At 46.9% G+C, this 23,218-nt stretch overlaps 1 protein-coding gene across 3 annotated transcripts in view; it reads right to left on the reverse strand.

Annotated features, from left to right (window-relative positions):
- Positions 1-19,477, reverse strand: part of ZNRF3 (zinc and ring finger 3) — a 138,937-nt gene extending 119,460 nt beyond the window's left edge. The window contains exons 1-2 of one of the 3 annotated variants that reach the window (XM_057744053.1): positions 18,936-19,063; positions 3,465-3,570 (exon numbers count right to left, since the gene is read on the reverse strand). Coding sequence is in view for 1 of the 3 variants with exons in the window: in XM_057744050.1 (XP_057600033.1) it covers positions 18,936-19,235 (300 nt within the window). In the remaining 2 variants the exon portion in view is untranslated. Of the gene's footprint in view, positions 1-3,464; positions 3,571-18,935 lie in introns of all 3 variants that reach the window. The other 2 variants (XM_057744050.1, XM_057744051.1) reach the window with 2 other exon arrangements.
- Positions 19,478-23,218: the final 3,741 nt, after the last annotated feature.

The following is a 23,218-nucleotide window of genomic DNA, read 5'->3' on the forward strand; positions in this document are numbered from 1 at the left end:
TTACAAACACCCAAACTGCAAGCACCGGTCCTGTCACTGTACTATCAATGCAGGCCTTTCCTTCCCTGAGCAAAACCACACTATGTCTGACCGTGCAATCAACAATCCAGCTGAGCAGGAGGAAGGGGTGCGATGCGGAATGGCTTTTGCTCCTAGTTTTGACACCCAGAGTGGGGCAGATATGCCCCACAGGACACGGGGCAAGTGGATGGTCCACAAGTATCATTAGAAAACACAAACATCGCCCCATTCAGGCTCCAGGGGGACTAATTCAACCCTCCTGGATTTCTTTCTGTCCAGATTTGCTAGTGACGCCCACTTCTCCCCTCCAAAACAGCCTTGCACGCTACCCAACACTGCTTGGAGATGTGCTTCCAAATACTACTGCCTTATCCTTATCCATGGCTGGAGTGTACTGGAGACCAAGGACAAAACAACGCCACCAAGATGCCCAAGAGAAGGTAAGTAAGCATAGAGGTTGTTGGAGGTTCTTTGGAAAGAAATCGGCTTTGCTCAATTCTCAAGGACACTACCGAGCTGACCTGCAGCAAGTTTCAGATGCATGCTGCCTTCTCTCTCTCACTCACCCTTCTTCCGAACCCTCCTCCAAAATCAATCAGTTGTTGATTTAGCTGAATATAAGCTTCTTTAATGTGAAGTTAAGCATGCTATTTAAAGAAAGCCTAGGTACCAATGCTGAATGGAATGACCCACCCTGGTCGTACCTTCAAACAGAGCCAAGTAAAAAATTAACATTATGTTCATGGTCCACAAGTAGTTAGAGCATCATTTTAGCTTCAGACCCAACAGTGTATTTAAAAAACACCCACCTCCCACTGAAAGCTCGCTAACTCCACAAGAAAGGCACAGAAATAACCTTAAATTTATTTTGGAAAAAAGGTTTATTTGGGTTCTTAAAAGTATACAGAAGACAATAGCAACTGCCTTTCATCTGTATCTTTTGTTCAATTGTATTGCTTGTTAAAAATATTTAACATATTTGGTTAAATATGTTATCAATCAACTCAACAAATGACAGTTATGAACCAGCCACTCTGGACCACGCACACAGTGGGTAGTTAAAAGTTCTCCTTCATAACCATCCCTGCAGCTTGCAAAGGGGTGGGGAGGTGAAGAAAGGGACTTATGTTTCCAGACAGCCAATGACAGAGACAATGAAACTAAGCAGAGAAAAAAGCTACAGTGCCAGTAATCAAATCTGAATATGGTGCTGGGTTGGAAAACCAAATCAAAGCAAAATCTTATCAACAAATCCCCATGGAACCAGACCATGAGAAGGCACGGACACCATCTGGGCACCGTAAGGAACAAAAGGATGACCACCTGCTCCCTCGGCAAGGCGCTTGTACATTCTCGAGGAAGGTACAGTTCTCATGTATGAGAGACCGGGAAAATTAGGGGGAAATTAGATAAGGTTAAAATAACAGTTGAAGGATAACACAAAGCCATAAGAGATAAACTGTCAAATGCCCATTTGGCACCTTGGGATTTCATGTGAAAATGACTTCAGGAAATCTTTCTCCAGGTGGTAATTAACATTTTAACTCAAATTCCCCCAAGGGAAAGGGAAATTTCGGGAGGGGGAGGGGAATGTAACTCAAAGGCCTGGCCTAGCACAGGGCAAGCACTCCATCCACATCTGCTGAATGAAAGGAGATAGACACCCAAGCCAGTGGCTATGTCCTGGGCCTCTGCTAAGCACCAGCACATCTCTGCTGCAGCCATCACAGTCACCTGCTTTACCTGTCTTTCTGGCAGGACAGTGAATTCCTTGAGGGTGATGATCCTACAGGAGCAAAGCCACGGTTGCTAACATGTATTAAGCACTTACTGGATGCCTTACATATTTTATCTCATTTAATCCTCACCATCCTTTGGAGGTACAAGCTATACTGTTCCATGTTCGAGATGAGGAAACAGTAGTTCAGGGAGGTTGGGTCACCTGGCTAAAGGCACAGAGCTGGCAGTGGCAGAGCTCGAATGCAAACACTGGTCTGACTCCAGGGCTGTGCTCTCCACCACTGTGCCGCTTCCACGGCAAGAGTCTGATCAGCTCTGAACTCTCAAGAATGCAACTTGCAGCTGATGTTAGATGAAAAAGACTTTTAGCTATAAGTGGTCAGCAGACCGCCATCAGATTTACCTGCCTCAAACTACCTTACGGTGAGGCTGGGAACACAGTCCTGCACTCCAGGCCAGCTTCTCTGTGTTAAACCTCCCTGCACCTCGGTGTCCTCATCTAGAAACACAGGGATGGAACTTCTTATCGCTCAGAATCATCCTGAGGGTCTAGTGGCACCAACAGTGTAAAGCCCTAACAACAGTGTCTACCATGGTATTCATTCATTCAGATATTTCACCAACCACCTCTGTGACCTTCAGCCCCAAAAGCCTTCCATGCAGGAGGAGGCAGAGCCAGCAGCGATGGAAGCAGCCACGAAAGGTTCCAGGCCCAGGTAAGTGACAGCAGCCGAGAGGGAATAACTTGGGTTGTTTCACAAGCAGAATGTTTACCCCAAGTCCAGGCTGGAGAAACCACTGTCCTCTGTCCTGTCATTTGATTTGATTGGTACAAAGTTTCCTTTTCCTTTTCCTTAATGGTTTAACAAATCGACATCGCAGGTCTGTTTTTCCCATTCCTGAGCCTGAAGTCGATGATTCTCTATTACTTTCAGCCAGGAAGTCCAGCAAAGCCAAATGGAGCAAGCCTGCAAAGATCAGGACAGAGTTCTGTCTATCTGTATTTCCTGCCCCAGCTACAACAGTCTCTGCCAAAGTTACATCATAAATCATAACTTGCTGAGGCCCGGACAAGACGCACAGGCAGAGTAGGACAGCACAGCCTGGTCACCCATAAAGAGACACCTCCACACACATTGCCCAGGTCTCTGCGTGGATCTGAAAGCTTTCAGGTCAGCCAGAGAGCAGATTCCTGAGCCAAATGAGAAAAAAGCCTCAGCCTCTAGAAAGTCAAGGGACGAAGTGAAGCGCCTTAAGCAGTCTCAAGCAGGCAGATGATACAGAGAGGTGGCCTTTACCAAAGAAGCAAAAGGAAGGGTCAATCCTGTGTGTGAATGCAGCCAAAGAGCCTTCACCAAAGCTGCAAAGGAAACAAAAATAAACTAACAGGATAAAAGGAAGGCTGCTGCATGAGGAAGAACTCTTGCTCCAGTTTGGAGAAAAAAAAAAGAGAGAGAGAGAAGAAAAGAAAAAGAAAGCACACACTGAAATGATCTAAAGCTGCCTATAAATATTTGGGAACATCAAAGGCGGTCCTGTTAAATTAAAAATGCTGTCACACAGATAGGAACTAGCCTCTAGCACTGCCAGCTTCAACATGTGAGCCTGTGATCTGAGGAGCAAGGGCTCAGCTCCTCGAGAAATCTGATTCACTAAAGAAAAAAGCAAACGAGCAGTTGAGTTTTAATAAGGGCATTAAATACCTTAGGAATGAGCTAATTAGAGTTTAACTCTTTCAAGATTGTCCGAGCTCTTAAGAATGCTGTAAAGTGAGCTCCCTCCAGAATCTAGTTAAATCGGTCCCGAAACCTGCAGTGTAAAAGAAAAGTATTAAAATAGCACCTTAGGACTTCAAAGCTGGTAAATCCCACCGGGTCCCCTCAGAGGCTGAGTGAAGAGAAAGGAGGAGGCTGGCCCAGAATTGTTTTCAAGGTGAGGTTAGGTTGCTTGCTTATTTAGAGGCTTTTTTTTTTTTCTCAATGTGTACTGGGTAAGAGTGACCTCACTTCTCAATACCAGATGCATTCTACCTGTCCTGTGAGTGGGCCCTTCACCTAAGACACTCTGAGGGTGCCGAGTGGAAGCTCTTCATGTCTTGACCTCGCTCACGTGCCTCAGGAGAAATTACAGCTGACCCTCGCCAGACACATTCAAGGTCACTGCAGGAAGTCACCCAGCAGTTTTCCTACACACATTCAGGATCAGGATCCTAAAGAAACCAGAAGAGTCCCCACTTAGGAAAGTTCCATCAAGACGGCAGATCCTTTCAGGAGCAAGATTCTTTGGCCCTGAAGTAGCAAGAAGCAGTAACCTCTTGGAGAAAGCAAGGAGAAAACACACCTGCACAGAAGAGAAAGGGGCATCTTTCCGTCACCCAGTCTCAGGAATATGCGAGAAGGGGGTAGACAGAGATGGAAACTACCATCTCCATTCAAGGAGAGGAATGCACTGCCCAGTCTTGGCAGAGGGGGTGGGGGGAGTTTAAAAAAAACCCCACAATGCACTCCTATCATTCCCATTTTTAGAAAAAGTCCATGTGTCTAACTTGGGGGGGGTAAGATTAATAAAGTATTTGCTTTGGCATAATTGCACACCGGATCAAACCAAGCGTTGAAGTCACTTGTGCCTGCCACAGGTCCCACATAATTAGGCCCCCAGAGCAGAGCCTTAGCACATCACAACATTCCACGTGCCCTGGCCAGATCCAAAGAAGCAAGCCACCACTCTGCCTCCCTTCAGAGCAGTCATGCCTGTGTGCAGGCCAAGTGGCCTCAGGGACAACAGGCGGGCTGGCCTAGAAACCCAGCCTCCTATGCACTGAGCTTGCAGTTCACATGTGCGTGTGTGTGTGTGTGTGTGTGTGTGTCTGTGTACATGAGCCCAAGTGACAGAGCTCGGAGCTTGGATGGTGATCTAGCTGTAAAGTGCAGGGATAAGATGGAGCTGCAGCAAAGCCTGCCCCCACTGCCGCCAGGACACAGAGCTGAAAGAAGGATCAGCAAGGTGTGAACACCTCAGCCCCTCGCAGAGCACTCCCAGGGGAGAAAGGACACAGGTGCAAGTGGTCAGGCACTGAGTATGTTGGAAAATGATACCTACGATATGATCATTTCTCTTGTCAACGACTAGCATCTTTGAATTCTTTAACCTTGATAAACTACGACTTTAGAATAAACATTTTTCAGCCCTTTGAGAACTACACCACACGTGTGAGCATCTGTGAAGGACGTGACGTCACTATGCACGACAGTGTCCTTATCGTCACTAGACACCAAGCACAAGCTGTGACTCACCTCTACTGCGCAAATGAAGAAACTGAGACCCAGAGAGGCAAAGTCACCTTCCCACAACAGGTAACTGGCAGAGTCGGGTCCAAGCCAAGGCAGTCTGGCTCCAGACTCAGTGCTCTGCTACCTCTCCCATCAGCAAAGGAAATCCAGAACCACTCTGTTCTGCAAAATTTACAACAGTTTAAGGAACCCGAAAAACCTTCAGTGTCCATATAGCAAAGGTGCAGACTCCTGCTTTTAATAGCCACACCAATGTCCCATGACATGGAAGTGCTGTCCCAACTCCTCTCAAATACAGTTGGCTCAAGGTTGTAACACAGAACTAAAGAGAACTTACACCCAAACCAGGTTATAGACTGAAAATTAATTTTTAAGTTGGTACTAGGAAGACGTGTGTCTTCTCCCATAAAATGGTGGTGCCATTTCTGCTCCACAAAAGGCCTATCCATTTCATCGTAATGCACCCAAGGCCCGAGGACCCCACTCCAGTCAGCACCAAGCAAAAAAGCAGCCAAAGCAGATGTCAAGAATCCACGTACTAAACGCCTTACTTGTTTCCTAACGCTACACTCAATTCTGGCAAACGTGGTTCCCTGGTGTTCTAGGAATGGACGACAGAAATCAGGAGTGGCAAATCACCGTTGCTGAGAGAGAAGCACTAGGGAGGAGGGAAGGACTTGCAGACAGGTGCCTTGTGCCTGCACAACTCTAGGGGCGGTGTCCACTTCTGGAGTCATCCTAGATCCACATTAGGGCAAACAAGCCAGGTATCTTGAGGAAGGGACAGCTCTTCCTATTTCACACAAAGGAACCCTTTGTGTCGGAGTGGGGAAATGTCAAAAGGTTGAGACACCAGCCCTGCCCTGAAGATGAGATGATCTACTGGAGAGTCACACAGGTGACTCCAAGTCAGCAAGCAACGATTAAATGTGTGGTCAGCATCCCCTTCTGAAATAGTAAGTTTCCATTCAAGGGGTGGGGGGCTTGCTTTTCTATGAGATGAGCCTTGAGGGCAGGCCCTCTACAACACGGGACTGCCTGAGTGATGAAGCTGCACAAGCCCAGCCTCCAGAGGCTTGGGTCTCCTTCCACAGAGAGGTGCTGGGACAGAGGATGGTGCCTGAGCATCCCATCCCACCGTGCCATCTGGGGCTCCCATCTGGCTTACCAGGCCTGATCAGTTCCCTTCTGGACCTTTCACTGCACAACACCAGGCACCACAGAACTGATTATGTGGGACACCATTTCCAAAGGGGCAGACAGTATTCCAGTGCTGGATGCCGGGGGCACATCATTCCTCTTCCTGTCCCAGCTCTGAATGCCAAACCTGGAGAGCTGAGCATCCTAAGATCCCACTTATGGGTGATGGCACCTGCCACCATAGTCTCTGCTGAATATACACGACCAGGGAGGGGACAGGATAAGCCTTCTTAAAACGGGGATTAAGGAGGAATGAGGATAAGGAGCTGGGGAAGGGGAGTCCCCCAACCATTCCCCTCTTCTTCTTCCCCTTCCCCTCCCCCAATTAGCCATCACTGGATTAGAGTTATCAAAGGGCAAGGGATGTTGGCAGGAGCTGGGAGGAAGGGGTTTGTAAATATTAAGACACAAAAGATTCCCTATTTACCCTGCAGCAAGCAGGGAAGACATTCATATGTGAAGTCTGACAAGTTTGCAAGAGGACAATTAAAACAGCCTTGCCTAAGTAAATTAAGAAAACTAATTATTAAGAAGATTAATGTTATCTGAGCACGTAGTAAGAATTCTAGAGTTTTCTACATCTTCTTGTAGGAGCACATATAGGAAACAATTTCACTTGGAATATTCAAAACCATTCTACCCCCATCCCATTGCTGTTTCAGAGCCTCCCCCTTCCAAAAACAAGGTTGGCATGGCAACCAGAGCACCAGTCACTGTGGTCCCTAACCACATCCGCCAGGGCCTGGCATGCTGAGACGTGTGCCAGCTCTGTTGTCTGTAGGGCACTCCTGGCCACAGCACACAGCAAGCTGTAATCAAGTCAGAAACCACCGCATTCGTATAGAACTCGGCTCAACATAAATATTCATTAAATGTGAAAACCTATGGTGATGCAATGTTGAGACTGCAAATTTAAACACAAGAGTCAGGAAATGCAAAAATTACCACTGCCACTGGAACTTGAATCACCCATACGGCACATTTAATGCCAAGCAAGTTTATATGTGTCCTAAGGATTTAAACCTAATAACACCTAAGTTTCAAAACTACACATTAGCTGTTCATTTAACTCCCGGGGTGAGGGTGGCATTTACTGATGGGCACCGGAACACTTCCGAGCGGACATGCCGTGAAAAGGCGTGACAACCCTCTAGTACAAGTGAAATATAACACATCATGGGTAGACTCTGGAATATTCTTGAAGGTCCCAGCACCCAAATAATAGCCACTGTTCCACAAAAAACAGCAACAATAACCAAAAAAATTTCAACATGCCAACATGTACATAACGGAGCAATAACTTAATAATTCCCAAATGCTTATAGTAGGTCCCTTAAAGAGTAGAAAATCACATTCATTAAACTGAAATCTAAATTTCTTCCACTTGCAGTCTCCTGGTCTCTTTAGAAATACTAGTGCAGTCCTTTAAAACTGCTTCCCATCCAGCACCTACACACAGGCTCAGCCAGAACTTTCAAGGCTAGAGGGAGGGGGATCAAGGAAAGAATATGGTACAAATTTAAGTAAGGATGGGTCATTCTGGAGCTACAAATAACTTTTACTATTCCCCAATATGCCAGTTTTCTAAGTGACACCAAAATATTGTTCATATTTAAATAAAACATACCTGCTAAAAGCCTACAGTCAGGCTGAGATGTCTCTTCTCCAGCATGCTCTGAACACTGCACCCAGGGAGCCACACGCCAGCCTGGGAGGAGTCAGATGGTGCTGAGTCCTTACCCCACCTCCTTTTGAACAGCGGCAAGGTGAAATTATTTTGAGTCTGGTCCATCCCAACTATGTGGAATAGCCCTAGGACACACCTATGTCTTGTGAATTGTTTCTACACTCTCAGGAAGCTCTCCCTCAAAAAGCAAGTCTTTTTCTGGCCACACTAACATCTCCATCACTACCCTATCCCAAAGTATCATGATCTAGACGAATTTCAACAATAAATAAGAGTTTTATTGCAGGGCAACAGGGGGATGAGGGAGACACAAGCCCTATCTGCTGGGAGCTATGATTTTGTGGGGAAAAGAAAATATTAATAAAAGAATAACGTATTGAAGACCAGCTAAGAAGTGAAGAATGGAGTGTTTCAGTCAAAAGAACCCACCAATAGAATTTAGAAATCCTTGATGGGAAGGGCTGGAAGTTTGACCACAGGCGAAAGTGTTGGGAGAGAGGATAGGAGAGTTGGAGGCAAAGGTGGGGGTCAAGAACGTGAAGCGTAGAAATGTATTCCCGCAGAAGTGCAATCTGAAACCAAGGGCAGAGAGGGAGGAAAGCCCAGGACCCACTCAGGAAATAAGGGCGGGAACACACAGGACCCAGGCCTGAGGCCCAGGCCGTCTCTGTGCTCTGGTCACTAGTAAGCAATGGGATGGCACTGGGAGATTTTGATCAAGGGAATGACAAGATGAGAGGTTACTTTGGAAAGATGAATCTGGTGGGGAGGGGGAGAACTGCTGGGAGGAGAGAGACAGTAAGGCAGGGAGATGCTTGGGCAGCACCTGGCATGAAGAGGAAAGGTCAGCAAGGAAACAGCAAATTCACCATTTCCCCTTACTTGGCCACAAGCTACCCTGATTTAAACTTTGAAATGGCTTTGCAAGTCAAGCTCGCAACATTCTTTACATGCCATTAGCTGCCTGCTTGCCACCTATTCCAAGACTGAGGCACTTTCTGAAAAGATGCCAAGTCTCTGGGTACCCTGCGATGGTTCCAAAAATCGCATAAAGGTGCTGAACACACAATGTAAAATGCTTTAAGTAAAAGCATACAATTAGGTACAAAGAAAAGCATTCTACGTCAAGTGTGGGACAAGCCTTGGCAACTGGGACAACCTGAATAGCAGACAGCCTTCTGGGCAGAATCCAGGGAAGGCACTCCTAGCTGGGAGGATGAAACAAGGTAATAAGGGTGAAAGTTCACAGGGGGCCCTAAAGCACAAGGAAGACTTGCTGGAACCCGAGCGTCAGAGCGGGATGCTGCTCTAGAAAGACCAGCACCTGGGAACGCCAAGACCTGAGTTCTAACCCCAGCTCCCCTGGTGACCCAAGGCTCGAGGCCCCCTGCCCACAGCGCCCTCACTGTAAAAGGAGAGCAGACCCACGGCATTCCAGGGTGCCCTCCAACTCAAACAGGAACTCTCGCAGACAAAAGAAACCAAGGAGAGAAAAGGGAGAAGGGACAAAGATGGTAATGAAGGTGCAGGCCAAATGGCTCTAGAAAACAGAAGCACACATTGCACTCTGGTCACCCCAGGGCCGGTGTGGCCCTCCCCAGTAGCAGAACTTGAGGCTCACACAGTCCAGTGAGGTGTCAAAAAGCCACTAACGGCCATCTGCATGTCAGGTGGAAGGAGAGAACAGAGACCTGCCAAGCGCAACTTAAAATACTTCAGCTCCAGAACTTCCAGTGATAGAAAGGCGGGTCAACACCAGTGCCCACAGGGCCCAGGCGCTGGTAGACACCGGATCGTTACCAGTGAGCCCTGCAAGCCGCTGCAATGCAACAGAAGCTTGTAAACTGGGGCCTGTGTCTCATCTGAAAAGGTCAGCTGCTGTTCCACTGGGGCAGGCTGTTGCCAAGTGGGAATGTGGACCTGACATTGCCAGGTCTTTTCATTTTTCAGGAACAGCCAAAGCTCCGGATTTTTATATAAAATTTCTAGATTTTTAACAGGGATCAAACAAAATAACAGGAAGCCATTTTCAGCCCACAGGCCTGCTGTTTAAAGGCACCCTGATGATCTAGTGCTTGGCTCTCATGCATCTCTGCCCGTCACACACCACGGCGTCACTCTGAATGAGAGGACAGAGAAAGAGACAGGGCAGAAAACATCAAGTGCAGCAGCACCCTCCTGGGCCACAGTCTGTTGTGCCGACAGTGCAGTGGTCCCTCCCATGAAGTCTCCTCTAGGCCTCGGAGCACGGCCATCTGCCTGGCCAGCCGCTGGGTCCCTGCCCAGAGCACTAGGGCAGCTGCTCCTGGATCGTGCTCAATACACCTACAACGGAGGGACCCAGGTACCATCCCTTCAATGAAGACGTCAGTCATAACTCAGATCCTCACCATTTCCTAAGTGATAGGATATAACTTTTATGAAGTTGGTTTTTGACGTGTTTTTTTGGTTTTGGGTTTTTTTTTTTTAAGAAATAGATACTACCCATTGGGAGTCGGGGTGCATGGAAACACGTGTGCTGAGCTGGATGGGGAGTATAAACTAGAACCACTCTTCTGCAGAGCGACTGGCAACACAACAGGAGCATGAAAAATGTTCATACCTCTCGACCCAGTGGTCCCAATTCTAGAATTTGATTGTGTGAAGACAATCAAGAGGTAGAAAAATGATGTTCCTCACAGCATGACTTATAATAATGAAAAACAAGACACTAAAAATGTTTCAGAGTATTTATTAGTATAAGAAAAATACTCAAAGTACACGAAGGGTTATAAACACTATGTAAAACTTTTTCCAATGTTCTTAAAAATCCCTCTAAGTTCATAGGAAAAAAAGAAAGATACACCAAAACAAAAAAGGTTAACAGAGGTTACGTGTAGGCAGAGGGATTGATTTTCTTTTTCATACCTTTCTATATTTTCCAAGTATTCTACAATAAACGTATTATTTTTATAATTAAAAAACAAGTTACAGATCATTTTTTTCTAAAGGAAAATTTTGGCCCTGACGAGAGGTAATGTAAAATGAATCTATTCTAACATTTTTGCCCAAATCGTATCAAAATACACCCACGTCCTTAAGCAAGTGGGTCAGTGAGCTTTGTCTTCAAGTAACCCAAGTTCAGTCCCAGCTCTATGGCCTTGAGAAGCTTACTTACACCCTCAGCCCTGGTTTCCTCTGTTAAGTGCAGCTAATTCAACTGCCCAAATTTGTATGGGAGAAATCATGAAAATGACATCTGTACATCACAAACTGCATTGTGGGTGCATAAAAGCTACTTCTTCCCTAGGCTGTATTCAAGTAGGAACTCAATAAATGTCTGCTGACAAGTTAGCATACTCAGTTTAAGTAGAAAATCAAGTTTTAATTAAATTCTTACAGCACTGAATGGTTTCCCATACACACATCTAATCGAGCACCACCCCTAATCTCTTAATTTTAAAATGCAGCAGCTTCTGCACCAGGAGACCAGAAGCCCCCATTCCAACATAAATTCCCTGTGAAACTTCTAGAATCATCAGCCTGTTTTCACCAAGTCAACTCTACACAATGAGTTTCTAAACAACTATATGACACTGGCTGCTGGGGAAAGAAGGGGGTTAATATCAAGTCTTACAACACATCTAAAGGGTAATGAAAATAAAACGCTCTCCCTTGAACCACAATAGGCCAGCTGACCTCATTCTCTTCACACTATCATGAGTCAACAGAGCCGCTAAAAGTCAGATTTTAAAACATCTCATTCAAGCTGCAAATGGAACAAAGAACCTCTACTCTTTATGGCCTCCCCATCCTGTTTGACAGGTATAAAGGCACGTCTCCACAAAGGGGTTATCAGCTTTAACCCCAAAGGTAGGTTAAAAAAATGAGTCGGAAAGGGCCAGAAGGCCCAAATCCACATCCTGTGTCATTACAGACGTGTTTCTTCAGAATGAGCTGCCCAGGCCTACACGTAGCACCTGGGAGTACCCTCAGTATCCCACAGGTATGTCCCACCAGGGAGGACCTGTGGTTAGCACGCTGTCGGCCCCCTCCACTCAGCTGCCTGCAGGCAGGGCCAGTGTCTCACTCGTCCCCACCTGCTGCCTCGCCCCGCACAGGGTCGGGGGACAGAAGGCAGCAGTGAATGCCTGTCCACTGCGGGAATGCAAACCCACAGGAAGGTTTAACAGCCAGGAGGATGGAATGAACAGGGAGAAGCCACGGCTTTAGGTTCTTACAATCTTTTAAATCAAATTTCAAATCACAGGGAACATGCAGACTGTGTAAAGGACACAGGCAATGGACACAGGATGGGGCCTCTTTGGAGAAAGCCATGCAGGCTCCGAAATGGCTCTAAAGTGCCGGCCACAGGAAGGAGGTGTGTCTCACATCAGAAATCCCTTTAAATGCCAGAGCGCCACAGCCATTCCAACTTTCCCAAAGCCAAAAAACAACGGACGTGCCATCAAGCAACAGTCGCATACTCAAGTCACTGGTCCCTCTTCAACCTTGGCAGAATGGCTCCTCATGGAAAAAACAAGGTGGAATGAGACTGTGTGATTAAAAAAAGAAGAGAAAACGGGAAGGAAAGAAGGAAGGAAGGAAGGAAGGAAGGAAGGGAGGGAGGGAGGGAGGGAGGGAGGGAGGGAGGGAGGGAGGGAGGGAGGAAGGAAGGAAGGAAGGAAGGAAGGAAGGAAGGGTGGGTAAGAAATCTCTAAGGGCAGAGGGTTTTCTCAGTTGAAGTTACAGACTCATTTCTTGGTCCATCAGTCTGGGTTACCAACTCTAAATTCCACCATCAGTTGCCATAATCTCATCCCAAGCAGAAGAAAGTGCCAAGTGAAGCAGTCTGGTAAAAACAGAAATGGCTGAGAATCACACAGAGCTAAGTTTGAATCTGACCCTTGCTAACAACCCTGCTCAGTGACTTCCATATGTGACTCTACCTCTCTGAGCTTACTTTCTTCATCTGAAAACCTGCGGGATCCCATTTACCTCGTCTCTTAAAGTGTAAGCACAGCACTGTGCCTAGGGCCTGGCACGCAGGAAGTATGTGATCATTACTACCTATTTTTAAAAGTTCTGACAGAGGAAGGCTGAGCTACTCAAAATCTAAATTAAAGGAGAAAAGCAACCACTTAAATCCAACGTGCAGATTTAAGAGGCCTGGCTTTCCCCAACTATACACCTGACCTTAAAGCACGCCTCTGTATCAGTCTCCCTGGCACACTTGGCCCAGGTACAGCCAAGGATGACATAAAGGTCCAAGCCTGGGAGTCAGGAGACCTGAACAGTTCTGCAGGGTCATCTCTACCTCCCCACGTGGCCCTGGCCCTTCACTTCTTGGGACATTAGTCTCCTTATCCAACACATTAAAGGGCTAAGTCTGGTTCTTCAGATTATTAAGATGTATTTAAATGTCATTTTTGTCATGAACTGCAAATCTGCATTCTCCAGACGTGGGAAACACATCAAGAAGCAAAGTTTTCACATGACATATATTCAGGTTAACGGTGATTCTGAATACCAAACCTTTAGTTATTCCCAGGGACACTAGGGCTTGGCCATGAACTATTCTCCATGTGCCTGTCCACCCCGTAACAGTTGTCCACATTATTGCTTTTCCAATAATCAGTGTTTTATCAAGAAAAGCATGTCTTCAGACCTTTATAATGCCAGGTACTCTGCCCCTGAACATGTGCACACAGGTCACTTTCATACAACCTGGCATTATAATACCAGTGGGTCCACCAGAACCATTCTTTCCATCTAATCAAGCAAGTTTCTGGAAAGAGCAACCAAAAAGGAAAGCTAATCCCAGAATGTATTAGCCAAAGCAAACGAAGTTGTTCTCATCAATTAATCCAAGCCCATTAAGACCCACTGCCTGCCTGGTGTCTACTCTGAATCCATCATTCATTCACTAAATAGCGAGTATCTGATAAGCAGCAGGCACTGGGGACCCAAGGATGAACAAAAACAAAGAGCCCTGTGCCCAGGTCCACAGGGAAGATGTATAGAGTTGCTCTTTAGGCATTTCAACATTGATGGAAGCTCCATTTCATTTTCCAGTGAAACGAAAAAGGCACACATCTGCACTCCACGTTCCCACACCCTGCATTAAGAGCCTCACCTTCCTGCCTTTCACGATCTAAATGCATTCTTTTTTTTTTAATTGAAGTATAACTGACCTACAACATTATGTTAGTTCCAGGTACACAACATAGCGATTCAATATAAAGTGCAGAATATTCTTGGAGTGACTATCCTCTCACTTCTGCAGAGGATGATGGATTTAACTGCTATCAGATAGATGCAGAGGAGAGAACTTAATCCCTTAGAGACAATGGATGCCTTCAGGACTAAGGGCTCTATTGTGTAGGGGAAACCCAGTTGGGAAGAATTATTTACCGACACACACGTCTGGCTCTATAAGGGACTGGGAACTCCAGAAGACAACAGCAGTACAGTATCTGGTACAGAACAGGGCTTTGGTACAAATCTATCAAATGAACATGCTGGATGGAGACACATAAACCTGTAGACTTCTCTACAACTCTTGCCACCCTGAGCCCCACATCACACCACTCAAATCCTCAGTGATGGGCTACCTGATAACGGGTACTAGGTGAATGCTTCTCTTTCTCCTCTTGGAGAGGAGGGGCATCACAGAACCCACCAAGGGGCCAAATTATATACCTCCTCAGGAAAATAAAAGTGCACATACACGGGATTGTGTGTATAATTTCAAGGGTTCACAGGCCTTCTCTTCAACTCTGTGTCCCTCGGGTTAAGAACCCCTATGCTAGACTGTTAAAAATTAGACCTGAATTAATGTCAGGACCTAACCAGCCAAGTCCTATTTATCTGGTGATAATAGGAAGAAAGGGGCCAGAAAGACCTGGGTTGAAACCCAGGTTTTACCATTCACTAGATGTGCCATGTTGGAGAAGTCAAATTGCCTTTCTCAGCCTCAGTTTCCTCATCTGTAAAATGGGTAAACAACAGTTGTTGATTCCATGTTAAAGATTAGATAAGCAAACACTGTGCTTGGCACAGTGCCCTGCATGAAATCAATGCTCCTAAATGGAAGCCATCATCACCCTCTCTAGTCTATGGACCCCACACTTACCTCCCACTCCCACCTTCATCTCCATTCAGAGCTGTATTAGTAACCCCTACAGCATCTCAGGGAACAAGACAGATACACAAGGTCACAAAACACAGCCTAATGTTTTCCCCCAAATCAAATGCTTGGTTTTAACCTATGAAGGCCCTTCTGACAAGACAGTCAGCAATCCCTTTTTGTGCAAATCCAGGTCAGCTGTCAGCACGCAATTGTTCTATCAGGCCAAGTCAATTTTTAAGAGGCAGGTCTGTTAAGTTATCTTAAAATGGAGATGAAAAGAAAGTGTTTGATCAAATGCTAAACTGCAGAAACACACTGACAGGGAAACAAGGAAGAGGAATTAGTTTCCTAAAATTATTCTCTCTGATACCCTTAGTTAACACTGGCTATTTAAGGACCTTACTCAGTCTTTCTAACCCACCACTCGGCTCTCCTCCCACCCATGGCTAAAGGCACTGGCTTAGTTCTTAAATGTTCTCAGCAAGCTCTGCTTTCAAGACAACTCAACACTTAACCCAGGATCCAGAAAGGCCGATTTTAAAGTTACACAAAATCTACCACTCAGATTTCTTCTACAAATGAATTTCTCAAACGTTTCTAAATATTTGACTTCAAGGAAAAAAAATGCATTTCCACTTAAAACAATCTTTCACCTACAGCTTGCAAATTTTCTTTGTTTGCTTAACCAATCCACATACCACTAGCCAGTGTTTAATTGGGCCTTTATTTAACATCACTAACCATCTGAGTTGAACAGTCAAGTCTGAAAGTTTCAGATAAGGATCTCAATAATAGCAACAAATTGGTTCAAAGATGAAATGTGTCAATATATCTAAGAGTCCTTTAACTTTTCACACTTCAGAACTACAGGAAAGTGTAATTATTTCCTCCAGCATTTGGACTGTATGCTTGACACTTACAAGCAAATGGGCTTTAATGCTGCATGAATACATAAGATAATAAAAGTAATGAATAGCCACACATTGTTTTCACAACTTTCACAGATGAAGATGGAAAAAGAGAGAGAGAGAGATCTGTCTTCTTCCAGAGCACACTGATGACCTTGGGAAAGATATTCAATATTTAAGCCTAAAATGCACAAGGAGAGAACCAAGACTCCTGGTTACTAATCCCAATGTTTGAATTTCTCTCTCCCTTGCACCCCCAGCCCCACCACCACACACACACACACACCCTTCTTAACCAGGCCTCCCTCTACGCCAACCCATGCAGATGAATGAACAGGTACTCTAATTAGGAGTATCTGGGCAAACCAGACTATGATAAGGTATCTACTCTATAAACATACACACACATACTTTCACTGCATACAACAGGGAAGGGAAAAAAATCAGTGATACAAACCAATTTCCTATCTTAGAATTCTTAAAGGAGAGAGTCTCCCAAACAGGTTCTTTTCTCCCCTAAAGCATGAACAACAGTGCTGCAGAATCCCATGGGAATCCCATGGGAAACAACAAAAGCAATGCTCTATGTGCTACTATTTAGGTTTAGTTAAAGGAAAATGAACTTTGCTTTGAAGACCATAAAATATTAAATAGCAAATTATGCAGTTTTTTCAAGACAGTAAATAAAAGGAGGCCTGAAAAGTTCAACAAGGGCACTTAGAAAACCTGATTAATCTGAAGCTGAACATCAATTTGTTTCTTGTACATTCTCATTTCTCACCCACAATGTGACATTCCCTCTCAGCAGTCCTAAAACATCAGCTTTCCTTACAAAAACCTTCTTCGGGGCTGACAGGGGCCATACTAGTTCTTTCACTCAGGCGTATTTGAAGAACTAATAAAAGCATGCCAGCCTCTGTACACACACAGCCCAGGAAGCCACACCGAGCTCCTTCTGTACACATGCAGAGGTTCGGCAAGTAGGCCTCACAATAAAGTTATCAAAGATATAGAGTGAGAACACCAAGAAATGACTATTCAGACAGCTCAGATAAACTCACCAGCATTGCTGCAGTTATAAGGGAATTAAGGATACCTATTAGTGATTGCTTAACAGGTAAACTTATTAAATACCATTTAAGTCATTTTTCTTTACTTAGCAATTGTTGACTTTTTTTTTTTTTTTGGCAAGGCTAATGGACTACAAAGGAATTAGATAAGTACTTCAAAAAGTTTCAAAAGAGAATAGATTCCTTCTGCCAAATTCACACATTATCTCTCCACTCACAAGGATAAAATAGTTACAAATGGTGTGTTTAAACTGCTAATTTTGTATTAAATGGCGAACCCAAGATTATCTCCAAAGCACAGCACTACTCATAATGGATAGCTCGCCAGACAAACTACCAGGGAGAAAGAGTACAAATTAAAACACTGCAGATAAAAATCGCAAACTTCAAACGTCTCCTTCAAAAAGTGAAGTGCCACGTTAAAACATCTTTTCTCTTAGGAGGCTGTAAATCAAACATTTTCTACAGGCATCAGGCCACAGTGAAAGCCTGAAAGAGAAACAAGGAGTAAGCTTTAAGATTCAAACTGTGCTTGAAGGTTGCGACTGAAATGTATAGCAATCTTCAGCAGATCATGGTCTCTAAATCTTATAAAGATCACAATTATAACATCATCATCAAAAAAAAAAAAAAAAGTCCAAAAGCCTTTAACATACATGTAGTCACAGAACTCAAACAAGTGTTTCCCCTTCTATTTATCCTGCAGAAGTTTCAGATGGGGATGTAAGGACACACCTCTAAGGGCCAAGCTGCAATGCTCCCTGTACTAACCATGAAGGGCTTTGAGTCTGCACCAGGGGAGAGGAAAGGAAAGGCAAGGCTGCTTGCAGTTACTCCATTCGGTCCCCCTCTCTTCCTTCATAACTCATCCAGGAGTAAACCGCAGAAGGCCCAAAGCTGAGAGCCCTGCAGCCATCCCCTCACCCCCAAAAGGTTCAAAGACAAGCCAACCGTTTCAAATCGCCCCCATCCCAAGCACGCATATTAACCGCAGTTGGTGCGCTGGCTGTCTATTAACAAGTTGATAAAATCATAGCCAAGGAAGCAGGCGGGCATCTACCCAGTTCACCATCTGCAGAGGCTTGGGCTCAGAGTTCCTCCTCGAAAGACCGGGGTCAGCTTAAAGCTAGCTCTCCCTAGCCAGCTCCTTTTGGAATGCACACCTCTTTCATCTGGAGCAAGGTGGAGGCCCCGTCAGTGAGCGACCCTGTCTCCGGATCTGCAGGCCCTCTTCAGAAGTCCTTGGCCGAGGAGCGGGCAGGCTGCCTCCCTCCCACCCTCTGTAATCTGAGGCACGCAGCGAGGGCTGCCTGCTTCGGCCACTCCAGGGCACCCGCGATCCCAACTCCTCGGCCAGCTCCCGCTGCTCTCCTCCTGCCGCTGCTTGTCCAGAGTCCCGCAGGAGGGTCACCGCGCCCAGGTGAGGCTGACGGCAGATTCCAGGGGAGAACCTGATGTTGTGCAGCCCCTCAGACAAGCCTGGCTACTCCCCAGAAGAACATGCACGGGTGGGAAGCACAGCCTGCGACCTGGAACAAGCCACCCCATCCTTCATCACTTATCTTTCCGAAGTTGGCATTCAACAGGTAGTTCCCCGGACTTCCACCTGAGGCAAACCGAATGCCCCAACGGCTCGAGGGGGCTGCCCCAGCGTGCGTGCCCGGACCCGGGGTCCCCCTCCCGCTCCCCCGACCTTCAGAAGGCCGAGCCCCCCACGTGCGCTCGCCCCCCGCGGCGGCGCCCTGGAGGCCGCGTCCCGCCCGCCCGCCAGGGAGGGATGCCGCCCGCCTCCTCGCCGCCCCTCCCGCCCGCCCGCCCGCCCGCCAGCCCGCGGCGGGGTCGACGGGCGCAGCCCCCGGAGCCATCTTGTGGCGGTGGCGGCGCGGGGCCCGGGCGGCGGGCAGCTACCTGCACAATCTCGCCCTCCGCGCTGAGCGTGGCCCCAGCCCGCGAGAAGCGGCCCGTGAGGCCGGTGGTGTAGGTGGTGTAGTCGCCGCTCGGGCTCGACTCGAACAGCACCACCTCCACGAACGCCGTCTCCTTGGCCCGCGCCGCGCCGGGCCCCGCGGCCGCCAGCAACAGCCCAAGCAGCAGCGGCAGCGGCGGCGGCGGCGGCAGGCGGCGGCCGCGGGGGCCGCGGGGGCGGCGGCGGAGGCGGCGGCGGCGGCGGCCCGGGGCCCCTGGGCGCCCGCCCGAGCGCGGCCTCATGGTCCTGAGGCGGGAGGGCGCGGAGGGCGGGCGCGGCCAGGCATAGTCGCGGGCCGGCGGAGGACCGAGCGCGGGCGGACGCCTCACAGCCCCATAGCGGCGACGGCGGCGGCTTTGTGGGTCGCAGGCTCGACTCGGCTCCCCCGGGCGTCGCGCCGCGGCCCTTTCATCTGCTCCACGTGAGGGGTTATCCCCGCCCCGGCAACGTCGTGACCCGCTCTCCCCTCCCTCTCAGCACTCGACCGCCGCTGCAGCCGGGGGGGAGCGGGAAGGCGGGGCGGGCGCGCCTGCGGCGGGGGCGGAGCCGGGTGGCCGGGCCCGCCCCCGTCTGCGCCCCACCCCTTGCTGTCGCTCCGCCCACCGTCCACCGTCTCGCTCCGCCCTCTCGTTCTCGCTCCGCCCCCACACTCTAGCCCCACCCCTTCGGTCGAGCTCCGCCCCCGCCGCGCTCCGCCCCCGGCGGCAGACATTTCTCCTCTCGGTTGCTGAAGTTCGGCGGGAGTGGGCATCGCATCCTGCTCCGGGCCGATGTGCGTCCTATCTGGAGGCCCCACGCCTCCTGGTCCCGTGCAGGAGTTAGAGTCTTGTCCTTCCCGGCTCCCCCGCCCCAATCCGCAGTTCCCAGGAGTGGAGCCACCGCAGCCGGTTCCCCCCACCCCCACCGCCACCTCCAGGGTCGAACGGGAACGGTCTGGGGCGGTGTGCCGCTGGGCCATGCTGGGGCGTGTCCGGTTCTTGCACTGGTGTCACTTTAGACAGTTACTCTCAACTGTGTGTGTGTAAGAGGTGGGTGGGGGTGAGGAAGCCATTAAGTCATTTGGACTTTGATGGAGATAATCTTTCTGCAGCCCCAGAGGCTGTAACTGAAACATCCGCCTCGATAGAATTTCCGAAGCTTTGATTCCCTCCTGTGCAGGAGTCCTCCAACGCCATCACCTTTTATGCGCAGAGAATAGCTGCCGAATTAACGTACTTAAGACGCGTGCTCCAGGGCCAGGGATTCCAGTCACCCAGAAGATAAACTTTGAATTCTCTTTTCCTTCCTCATCTATTCCTCTCTGAGAATCGAACATCCCTTGGAAATCCAAATTCAATTCCCACTTCCTCCGTGGAGTCCTCCCTGTCTGACCAGAATGGCTTTGTTCAGATATTTGCAAATATTTGGTTAGGATGATCTGCTTCTACTTGCTACCACACCCAAAATATTAAAAAGAAAACTCATTGAGAATTGTCTTGGGTAAACAATTTACCAAGGTTACAATTTAAAGTAGAAAAAATATTTTCAAAATATGGAATAGAAAGTACACTTGAAAAAAACCCACAGGTCTGCGTTGCCTCATTTGGACCACCCAGAGCTACTGCTCAGGAGGGAGGCACCTGGAAATGCAGGTGACTTTTTAGTTTCCCCAAAACCAAGCCTAACCAGTGCTGACCAGACTGGGCAACATCAGTCCTGACAGTGGGCTCCCTCTTCATGGCACAGTCCAGTCCTTAACTGGGAGGTCCATCACTACAGCCCATCCATGACACTCTGCAATATTTAAAATTCAAGGTCACCATCAATTGATGAATGGATAAACAAATGTGGTATATCCATACAATGCCATATTATTCTTCAAGGAATGAAGTACAGAGGGATGCTACAACATGAATGAACCTTGAAAACATGCTGAGTGAAAGAAGCCAGTCACAAAAGACCATACAGTACATGATTCCACTTATATGAAATGTCCAGAGTAGGCAAATCTACAGAGACAAAGTGGATTAGTGATTGCCAGGGACTGGGGGGAGGCAGGAATGGGTAGTGACTGCTACTGGGTTTCTTTTGGGGGTGAAGAAAATGTTCCAGAACTGGATAATGGTGATGGTTGCACAACTCTGTAAATATACTAAAAACTACTGAATTGTACACTTTAAAAGGATGAATTTAATGGTATGTGCATTATATCTCAATACAGTTGTTAAACACAAAGTCATTAATGGTTTTTTTTTTCATGCAACATACACATAACACACAGGATACTGTGTAAGGATATTGTGTTCTTTTAAGTCTTAGTTCAAATCTCATACCCTCAGCAAGGCCTACCCTGTTACTCTGTTTAAAACAGCAATGTGCCCCCTGTTCCCCAACTCCCAAACTCCTTTGGCCTGCCCACTGCCCCTACCACCGTGGCATTTACCACCTCCTAACATACTAAATAATTTGCTTATTTATTTTTATCTCTCCTCCACGCCCTGTAAACACACATGCCAGAGAACAAACTCTATAATGGCAAGGATCTTGTCTTGTTCACTGACTTAGGCTGAGGTTGCCTGGCTCATAGTCGGCACTCAATATAAATATTTGTTGCATGAATTAATGACTAAATGAATGAGTGATAAGCTCATTATTGTGTATCCCTCTCATTGTGCAGACATTTGGGACAGCTTGTTAACAGCTGTTTAGGAGCACTGGGCTTTATGGGACCAAAATAAATTCTGAATGTGCAGAAGAGCAACAGTCCTTTCCTCAGGGACTATGATGAAAACCCAGTCAAGGGTCAAAAAAGAGACTGGTTTAGATTTTTTTAAATCTGCTTTAAGAAAGGTATGGTTAATAAGACACAGGTCAGCAACACAAAGGCAGCATGATTCATCTCTCAGCAGTGAGAAGTTGTTTAGAAATGAAGGTGTTTACTGAGTAATGAAATTTCACCAAAATCTGCTGGGCAGTAAGGGAAGATAGAAAATAACTTCAAATAAGAGGGAAAACACATAGGCCAGGAGCAAGGGCTAGATCAATGAGCTGGATCAAGTGATAGGAGTGGAGAGAAGCAAGGCACATTCACTATTCTTCAAGGCACATCCCTAATCATCCCGAGTATAACTTATCTTGTTCCTTTCTCTACTTTTCAGACACAGCTCAGTTGAAAATAACGGAGAACAGGTGCATCAGCATCAGTTAAAGCTGTCAGACCTTCAGCAAATCTCACTGACTTAGGCCAGAAACCACACAAAGCTTCAGGAAATTTTCTGTCATCAAAGTTCTATTTACATGACCAAATAGTGAAGTTTGGGGATTTCAGATCCATAAAACATATACTTTAGTACCTAAAGAGACTGTATCTGTTATAGAGAACAGACTTGCAGTTGCCGGGGCCGGGGGGGCGGGGGGGGGAGGGGTATAGGGAAGAGAAGGAACAGGAGTTTGGCATTAGCAGAGACAGACTATTATACGTGGGATGGATAAACAACAAGGTCCTACTGTATAGCACAAGGAACTATATTCAATATCCTGTGACAGATCATAATAGAAAAGAATATATATATGTATGTATGTATAACTGAGTCACATTGCTGTACAGAAGACATTGACACAACATTGTAAATCAACTATACTCCAATAAAATTTTAAAAAAGAAAGAGAGAGAGACTGTTATCTGCTTCAATTAAAACAGACATGGATATTCACAGCCATACTGTCTCCCCACCCCCCCAACCCTGCGCCACAACATGCCAGATCTTAGTTCAACGACTAGGGACCAGGGATTGAAACTGTGTCCCCTGCAGTGGAAGAGTGGGAGCACAGAGTCTTAATCACTGGACCACCACAGATATGTGAACTATGAACTTGCAAATACAAACTGTGTGGGGAAGGAGCTATAAGAAATGAATAAATCGTTGCCTCTGGAGGCATCTGGGTGACTGGGAGGCAGGGAATACCCTTTGTATGTATTGAATTTGTTCCCTGCACTTATATTACTTATCCAAGGGTAATAAAATAAAATAAAGCAACCAACCAGCTAAATTAACAGATGATAACATTCATTTTCCATATGCAAACATATTCATTCAATAAACTTAATTTTTTTATGTTTTTAAAGTCTTTATTGAATTTGTTGCTATATTGCTTCTGTTTTACATTTTGGTTTTTGGGCCCCAAGGCATGTGGGATCTTGGTTCCCCAATCAGGGATCAAACCTGCACCCCCTGCATTGGAAGGC

Source organism: Hippopotamus amphibius, chromosome 8 (genome assembly GCF_030028045.1).
Source record: "Hippopotamus amphibius kiboko isolate mHipAmp2 chromosome 8, mHipAmp2.hap2, whole genome shotgun sequence".
NCBI classification, from domain to species: domain Eukaryota; kingdom Metazoa; phylum Chordata; class Mammalia; order Artiodactyla; family Hippopotamidae; genus Hippopotamus; species Hippopotamus amphibius.